This window comes from Apaloderma vittatum, unplaced genomic scaffold (assembly GCF_000703405.1).
Source record: "Apaloderma vittatum isolate BGI_N311 unplaced genomic scaffold, ASM70340v1 scaffold13255, whole genome shotgun sequence".
Lineage (NCBI taxonomy): Eukaryota > Metazoa > Chordata > Aves > Trogoniformes > Trogonidae > Apaloderma > Apaloderma vittatum.
The window spans coordinates 1,138-10,046 of NW_009716586.1; the positions used below are offsets into that span (position 1 = coordinate 1,138).

General features: G+C 42.4%; 1 protein-coding gene across 1 annotated transcript; it reads left to right on the forward strand.

Moving 5' to 3' along the window:
- Nucleotides 1-83: 83 nt before the first annotated feature.
- GDAP1 (ganglioside induced differentiation associated protein 1) lies at nt 84-8,103 on the forward strand. The gene is made up of 5 exons (XM_009869595.1): nt 84-277; nt 1,829-2,002; nt 4,684-4,778; nt 5,243-5,357; nt 7,721-8,103. The coding sequence occupies exons 1-5, from the start codon at nt 172-174 to the stop codon at nt 8,101-8,103; spliced, it is 873 nt and encodes a 290-aa protein (XP_009867897.1). The 5' UTR covers nt 84-171.
- The last annotated feature ends 806 nt before the right edge of the window (nt 8,104-8,909 follow it).

An 8,909-nucleotide genomic window follows, 5' to 3' on the forward strand; every position in this document is an offset into this window, starting at 1 on the left:
GGCAGGGGAGTTGGACTAGATGATCTTTCGAAGTCGCTTCCAACCCCTAACATTCTATGCTTCTATGATTCTATACTGCTGCAGGTGCGCTTGGCAATAGCCGAAAAAGCCCTGAAGTGCGAAGAGCACGATGTCAACCTGCCACTGAGCGAACACAATGAGCCATGGTTCATGCGCTTAAATTCTTCTGGAGAGGTGCCTGTCCTGATCCACGGGGAAAACATCATCTGTGAGGCAACGCAGATTATCGATTACCTCGAAGCAACATTTGTAGATGGTAATCCTGCAGGTGTTTCAATGTCAAATCCTTCCCTGCATACCTGTGGTGTTGACACCAGCGCCATATCTCCACAGCTTGGTTCATTCAGGACCGGGAAATTTTTATAGTCTCACAAGTCTCATCAGTGATATAGAGAGTGGGGTCAAGCACACCCTCAGCATGTTTGCAGGTGACATCATGCTGAGTGGTGAGATTGATGTGCCAGAGGGACAGGATGTCCTCCAGAGGGACCTGGATAAGCTGGAGAAGTGGGCCCCTGTGAACCTCATGAGGTTCAACAAGGCCAAGTGCAAGGTCCTGCATCTGGGTCGGGGCAATCCTCACTGTAAGTACAGGGTGGGGGATGGTGTGATAGGGAGCAGCCCTGTGGGAAGGGCTTGGGGGGTCTGGTGGACAGAAAGCTGGACATGAGCCAACAATGTGCACTCGCTGCCCAGAAGGCCAATCACATCCTGGGCTGCATCAAAAGAAGTGTGGCCAGCAGGTCGAAAGAGGTCATTCTGCCCCTCTGCTCTGCTCTGGTGAGACCTCACCTGGAGTGCTGCGTCCAGCTCTGGAGCCCCCAACAGAAGAAGGATGTGGACTTGTTGGAACCGGTCCAGAGGAGGGCCAAAAAGCTAATCAAAGGGCTGGAGCATCTCTCCTGTCAGGACAGGCTGAAAGAGTTGGGCTTGTTTAGGCTGGGGAGGAGAAATCTCTGGGGAGACTTTATAGCAGCCTCCAGTACCTGAAGGGAACCTATAAGAAAGATGGAAACAGTGTTTTTAGCAAGGCCTGTTGGCCTTGGGTAAATTTAGGCTGAAGTAAAAGAAGCAGCTTTACAAGCAGTTGTAAATAAAAACCTGCCACTGTCCTCCGTAACCCCTTCAGGAAGGATGGAGGAGTCAGTAATGGCAGCACTGGGCTGCCATTTTTAAGCGTGAAGAGGCAGCGTTTTGTGTTGCAGGGGGTTAACACTGTGATTCTAAGGCATGAAAAAAACTTTATCGTTCAGTGAACATAATGTGTATTTAATGTGTGCATTTTTTGTCAAATGAGTCATCAGGGGCCAGGTAGATTGAGGGCAAAGTAAAACTCAGTAGTATGCAGGAATACTTCTAACCATGATTCAAGTAGGATTCTTGTACTGCAATTTTTACTGATTTGCAGCTGTAGTAGTGTTTTAGCCATAAGGGCTTATTGCAACCTCAGTGGTGTCCTTCTGTGAGAAGGCTAAAGGGTTGTGTGTCACCATCTCCTGTCCCTAGAAGAACAAAACTGATGCTTAGTCCGGTTCTTGGATTTGAAGGCCTCTTAAATACATATTTACATGGGTTGCTGCACAGGAATTGAAATTATTCAAGTGTCTGATAATGAAGTACATGCGTTTATGTTTCACTGAGCTGTGATAACACTGTTAAGTTATGGTGGGGGATAGTGAAACTTTCTTAACTGTGACTATGTAATCTGTACTGCTTGGACATAACCAAGGTAACTTTGGAAGTACTCTTTTTGATCAATTGCATGGTTTTCTGTTTTCTTAACTTTCTTTTTAACTTCGTGTTGCAGAGGGAGTGCCAAGATTAATGCCTGAAGAAGGGAGCATGTATTATCCAAGAGTGCAGCACTACAGAGAGCTTTTAGACTCCTTGCCTATGGATGCCTACACGCATGGCTGCATCCTGCACCCCGAGTTAACGGTGGACTCCATGATTCCAGCCTATGCTACCAGCAGAATCCGTAGTACGTACCTGTATAGCTCTGCATGCCTGTAAGTCAACAGGATATTGCATTACATTTGTCTTCAGTGCACCTTAAGCAGAATATATTTGGCTCAGATTTCCAGTTTCAGTTGCATTCCTTTGTAATTTGTGCACATACTTCTCAATTTTGTAGTCTGTTAGTTGTAGTCAAATACTGCAGAGGCTTTAACATGTAATACACAATTATTTCCAAATTCATAATATCATAGAAGATAATACTGTGTTCGTTTGAGTAGTTTTATTTTACAGCAAACTCTACTATCCTTCAATTTTTTTGGCAAATCTGTTCTATTAGCCATGTGATTATGTTGTCAGAACTGAAATCAGGAATTTAGTTTTCTTTATAGTTGCATGAGTTATCCTTTATAAAACATCAGTGCAAAATTAATTTTCTTTCTGTCTGCTAGAAACTTCCTGACCATTGTGAAGTATTTAGAAGTCAGTGTTGCTGGTTCACAGAATCACAGAATATTAGGCATTGGAAGGGACCTCGAAAGATCCAGCCTCCCTGCCAGAGCAGGATCACCTACAGTCGGTCACACAGGAACGCGTCCAGACGAGTTTTGAATGTCTCCAGAGAAGGAGACTCCACAACTTCCCTGGGCAGCCTGTGCCAGTGCTCTGTCACCCTCACAGTGAAAAAGTTTCTCTAATATTTTTGTGCAACTTCCTATGTTCCAGCTTGTACCCATTGCCCCTTGTCCTGTCATTGGACGCTGCTGAAAAGAGCCTGGCTCCATCCTCCTGACACTCCCCCTTGACATATTTATAAACATTTATGAGGTCACCCCTCAGCCTCCTCCAAGCTAAAGAGACCCAGCTCCTTCAACCTTTCCTCATAAGGGAGATGTTCTACTCCCTCCATCATCTTTGCGGCTCTGCGCTGGACTCTCTCCAGCAGTTCCCTGTCTCTCTTGAGCTGAGGGGCCCAGAACTGGACACAATATTCCAGATGTGGCCTCACCAGGGCAGAGTAGAGAGGCAGGGGGGCCTCTCTGGACCCACTAGCCACCCCCCTTCTAATACACCCCAGGATGCCATTGGCCTTTTTGGCAACGAGGGCACATTGCTGGCTCATGGTCATCCTGCTGTCCACTAAAACCCTCAGGTCCCTTTCTCCTACACTGCTCTCCAGCAGGTCAGTCCCCAATGGTTCAATGATAAATGATTATTAAAAAATCAATTCTTTATAAAAAGTATTTTGGAGATATTTAGAATGGGTAATTTCAACAAGAGTAATTAGCATTCTTTCTTTTTACTAAAGGGACATGAATTATTCACTTATATCAGTGTTCCATCTGGTTTGTTGGGTTTTTTTTCAGTACTTTTATTACGGTTCACTTTACAAAGTTGCCTTGTGTTCTGCCGACTGTATGTATTCTTGTGCTCTACATTCTAGTTGGTATAAATTGCCAGTTTACACACATACATTCATAATGGTAGAGCTAAAATTACTACTTGTCTAAATCAGGATGTTTCCTTATCTTTATATACTTAACGCATAGCCTGCTTTCTTAATTTGAGGCATTTTTCTGAATAGCTTGTGGATGTTCCTAACCAATTCCTTTGCTTGTTCAAACTTCTCCTGGATGATTTAGTTTTCAGCTTTGAAAATCTGATCTCTTTCAGAGTGGTGGATATAATAAGCCACCAGCCAGTTATGTATTATGTTTATGCATACCAAATCCAATTAAATAATTAATTGCATATGTAAGATTTTGGTTATGTGATTACACCCTTCAATTTCATATACTATGCTGAAAGATGGCTTTCACAGTTATGTCAGGTTAAAACAAAGAATATATAAAACAGTGAGTTCATTCTCTAGCAGGAATTTTTTATCAGTTTAAATTGTTAGACTTAATTGGAACTTATCTTAATTATCAGGTAGTAGGGAGAGGTGATTCATGTCCTGTAATTATTCTTTTGTTCTCACTTTATTACTAGAAATATATATTTATGGGAGATAACTTACTATTCACTATCTTTTGTTATTCTAGGTCTACAAGTATGGCATTTTTAAGCAAAGCCTCATTTTAAGGAGGGAAAAGGCTATGCATAGGTAGTAGAAGTCAGTAAAATTATCTTAAAATTTTCATATAAAGTTAAGTAATTACTGTTTCTGTAGAACATCCATGTACTTTGTAATGAACATTTCCTAGCTTGTGGTGTTGCATCACAGCTAATTGAAAATGCCTTGGGTCCATATTCAGTGGTATTTAGGCTTTTGCTGTTTATCACGTGACCTACAGAAAATCTCAGGGTGGGCCTATCTGCACTTTCACAGTATGAAAACTGTGTTGGGAACCCAGGAACTGAGGTACAAATGCATCAGACTTAGGTACTTGTAGTCGAATTTCATAGATTTCACACTGGTTTTGGCAGAAAAATCTGAGCAACAGTAAGATGGCAGATCACCTCTTCACAGAGTACATTGCAAACTGATGAGCAGAAGGTATGGTGGAGTCAGTTTATGCAGCAGTTCAGTTTTCCCGAACTTGGTGGTTTTGAATCTCGACTTAGTGGTGATGCTTCATTGAAATAACACTTCCCATTTCTTCAGTGGCATTTTTACATGAGCTATCCATCACTTTCTGTGGATTGCACTATGGCTGGGTTTGGATATCTGGTGTCATTCCTTTGGGGTTTCTTTTGTACCAGGCCAAATAAGTAACACAGAATCAGAGCTGAAGAAGCTTGCAGAAGAAAATCCAGACCTTCAAGATGCCTATATTGCAAAGCAGAAGCGCCTTAAAGTAAGAAAACTCTTTGTATTCCCCCGCTTTGTCATGATCTTGTTAGTGTCAGGTTTTTTCTGCCACCATATAAACATCTGTTTCACCTGTCATTGCCAGTAGTGTCATGCAGTGGTTTAACCCTACAAGGCATGAAGCAGTCTCTCCCCCAGATCAGCTACACACTTCAGGTGTGTGCTAAAGTATTGGACTGGTCCCACTGACTTCAAAGGTAAGTACACGTCACTGCTGGTGTTGGGCTGTTGAGCACCCCACAGGGTGAGTCAAACCTCGAGATGTAACATCTCTGATATTTTTCTTCTGTTATCTGAATTGTCACCGATATCCAAATGGTATCTGGCTGACTGTGCGGAGAAAATAATCCCATTTTATGAATAAGCACTGAAGTGTCTAAGTAGAAGTTTCTCTGATAAAAGTGTAAGCACTGTACAGTGATTAAAACACTAACCTGTATCTATATTTAGTCTAAACTGCTGGATCATGATAATATAAAATACCTAAAGAAAATACTGGATGAACTGGAAAAAGTTTTGGATCAGGTTGAGACTGAATTGCAGCGGCGAAATGAGGAAACACCAGGTAAGAAATTGTTCTTGCTAAACCCTGTGGATGCCTATGTTTGGGGAGGCCGAGTAAACTGATTGACAGCACATTGTAGGACTGGTTTAACGTATCTGATTTGAATCTTTTAGCATATACTGTTTTAACTGCACAGAACGAATCAAGACTGTTTTAAATACTAGTTTAGGTTACTACTCCTGTGAGTAGAAGTCTTATGAGAGTGCTTGATCACATTTTCAGCATAGTGAGTATAGTTAGCTGTGTAATTTTTCAGTATTTTATAAACAAAACAAGACAAACCTTAACTGCAGAATGTTATTCTTGATGTAGCTGTAGGCCTCAGTTCGCTATAATGATTTTGACCTCAATTTATAACACAAGTTTATTAAGATCTTGTTTAAATACCATGCTGATATTTGTGATATATGCAGAATTAGCAGTCTGCGTAAGTGCTCTAATCTTTAAGCAACCCCCTTCCCCACCGTCTTTAAAAGCAGTAGTGTTTATGGGCCATCCACTCAAATGAAAATTGCGTTTTGTTTCAATGGGATTAGTCTTCTGCTTATTCAGTCTCGTCCAGCTCCCAGTGGTGCTAATAGGAATCCTTCCTCTGACTTCACTGGGAGCTGCAGGAACCATCAGTCAGATCAGTAACTCTTTGCATTTGCCTCTATAAATAGCTGCTGTAATAATTATCTGTTACTATCAAGACAACAGATTTGAACCAGAGATTAAAGATCTGTGTTAAAATTTATACTGACTCAACAGCGAAAGATTTACCAAAAGTGTTATAACTCACAAAGGATGGTAGGACTTTGCTCAGCAAACTAAGTCTGGCACTATTTCCAACAGCTCCTTTGCTTACCCTGCCAAAGAGCCTTTCCAGGGAATCAACTGATACAATATTGATGAGTTAATGAAACCAACAGGATCTTAGAATTTCTTAAAACATACAACTGTTAGATGCCTCTTGGAATTTTGTCTAAGGTGTTCACATTTTTTGGGTTTGTGAGCGATGCTTTTGCCAGGTCCTGGTCTACCTCTGAGCTTCTGCTTCTTGCTACTGCTCAGATCCCTCATTCACTTACTGCTTCTGCTACTGCAGGCATCTTTCTTTCACACAGGGTAGCTATTCTTCATTTCCATCATCTTACTTAACGCACTGGATGGGTCCTCAGATATCCTTCAGCAGTGTAGGATATGCTCATTCTCTGCAGAGCCTTACTTCCAGACCTGCATAACCAGTCGAAATGGACTCGTACCAGCAGTGTGCCAAACTGCTACTTTCTTCTGGTGGCAAATTAGTTGAAATGGACATTCCAAGACTTCTCTCATCCACAGAGGTGCTGCTGAATGTTAATGCCAGTGATTTTGTGTGCCTGCTGTGTGAGAGGAACTGCAAAAGGTTGCAGATAAGGATGGAATGGCATAGTCGTGCATTAGATCTAGACTAGAGCAGAGTACTCATGCTTGCAGCTATGCTAACTACCAAGTTTCATATCCTGGCTTTCAAAATCTCTTGGTGTAGTTAGTACAGGTGAGCCTTTTCAGGTGATGATGGTTCAGATCGCTGAAGTTAGAGGTGTGGTGCTGCCTGGCAGTGCCTGCTCTGAGCCGTCCCAGCAGGATTCACCTCTTTCCTTTGACTGGAGAGGGAGCCTGGGGTCTCCATCTGCTTCTGGTTGATGGTGGGCAGTGTGAATATCCACCACTTCTTGAGCTTCTCAGGCTCCATGGTTTGGGGTCTAGGAGGCACAAAGGAAGGACGAGTAGACAAACTGTCTTCTCACCAAGCTGGTGAAGGTCAGTCATCTGATCCCTTTCTTTTTGACTTGAAAGTCTCCAGCACATTGGCAGTTCTTGAGTGAATGCCATAGAGCTGAGCAACACCTACTCTAGGGGTTACCTACTCTAGGTGATCCTGCTCTGGCTGGGAAGTTGGACTAGATGATCTTTCGAGGTCCCTTCCAACCCCTGACATTCCGTGAACAGAGGCAAGATGATAAATGGCAAGGGGGAGCTATTCAGTAAAAGCTAAACTACCTTCCTCCTTTCCACTTCTGTTTAATTCATCCAGATTTTAGAAATGCAGTTGAGGAAAATAAGTGTATACTGTGGTTTTTAAGTTATTAACTTGAAATGCGTCTCTTTTTTTCCTTAACAAATGTAGGCCAGATTCCTAAGACTTTACAGTATTGTGTGAAGAATGGACAGGGATTAGTAAAATGTTCATTGATGAAAGTCATGTTTTAGCTGAAGTGTTGATGGTGTTTATTAGTCAGCATTTTAAATAGCATTAAACTAAATGTTAGCCCATGGAGGCTTCTGCATGTGCTTGTATTGCATTAGCTCCTAATTCTTTATGCTTTGTCTCTGCTTAGAAGATGAAAATCAGCCTTGGCTCTGTGGTGATTTCTTCAGTCTGGCAGATGTATCACTTGCTGTCACATTACATCGCCTGAAGTTTCTGGGATTAGCAAGAAGAAATTGGGGAAACGGAAAGCGGCCCAACTTGGAAGCCTATTATGAGCGTGTCCTGAAGAGAAAAACATTCCACAATGTTTTAGGACACGTCAACAATATATTAATCTCAGCCGTTCTGCCGACAGCTTTCCGTGTGGCCAAGAAGAGGGCACCCAGGGTTCTTGGCACCACCCTGCTGGTCAGTGTGCTGGCGGGAGTGGGTTATCTTGCCTTCATGTTCCTTCGGAAGAGGTTTGCCAACATGGTCTTGTCGATTAGAACCAGGCAAAAGTATTTTTAGTTCTGTATGGCCATGATGGTGAGCAGAGGGCATCTCTCTACTCGCCAAGAAAATATCCCCAGTACAATATAAAAGTAGAAGAAGGGTTATGACTGTGAGGTAGAACGTTGTCACAAAGTAGTCGTCTCCTGCTGTTTCGGAATGAGATTGGCAATGCTGAGATGTTTGTGAAAATTTTTTTAGGAGGACAACAGAGGAAAGAAGAGACTTCTTTTCAAATGAAGACCTGTAAGGGCAGTGACGGTGCTTTGTTGAAGTGATTATCATCTCCTCTACCCAGTAGCTGACCTAATTATAATGCTTTTATTTTATACATATGCAGCAATGTGACAGCTCTTCACTGTGGGTGAAATGCATTACTTTACAGAAACCAGCATTGTTGAAATACTGAAAATAGCACTTGCTTTAAATGCTTGGCGTAGGATTTAAGTGGAACATAGGCTCTGTGCTTGTTGTGTATGGGAGTGAATGTCTCTGGACTGATTAACTGGTTTGTGGTTGGACCTCTAGGAGTATGTTAAAAAGTGGTTTTGTGGAGCCACTTTTATCAGTGTATTCATACAGTAGTACAGGAAGAGACCCGAAATACATGAACATCAGGGGTTCGTGGGTCACAGGAGTGAAATTCTTCAGAGGCCTCAGTAGTCACAGAATCATAGAATCATAGAATGGCCTAGGCTGGAAGGGACGTTAGAGATCATCTAGTCCAATCTCCCTGTCATGGGCAGGGATGCCTCTCAACTAGATCAGGCTACTTAAGGCTCCATCCAACTTGGCCTTGAACACCTCCAGGGAGGGGGCAGCCA

What these genes read in the sequence shown, in the direction of transcription:
- GDAP1 (XM_009869595.1), top strand. Translation starts at nt 172, where the DNA reads ATGCGCTTAAATTCTTCTGGAGAGGTGCCTGTCCTGATCCACGGGGAA. An exon ending in TGCTACCAGCAGAATCCGTA is followed by an intron (nt 2,003 to 4,683) that starts GTACGTACCTGT and finishes CTTTTGTACCAG; the next exon opens with GCCAAATAAGTAACACAGAA. An exon ending in GCGAAATGAGGAAACACCAG is followed by an intron (nt 5,358 to 7,720) that starts GTAAGAAATTGT and finishes GTCTCTGCTTAG; the next exon opens with AAGATGAAAATCAGCCTTGG.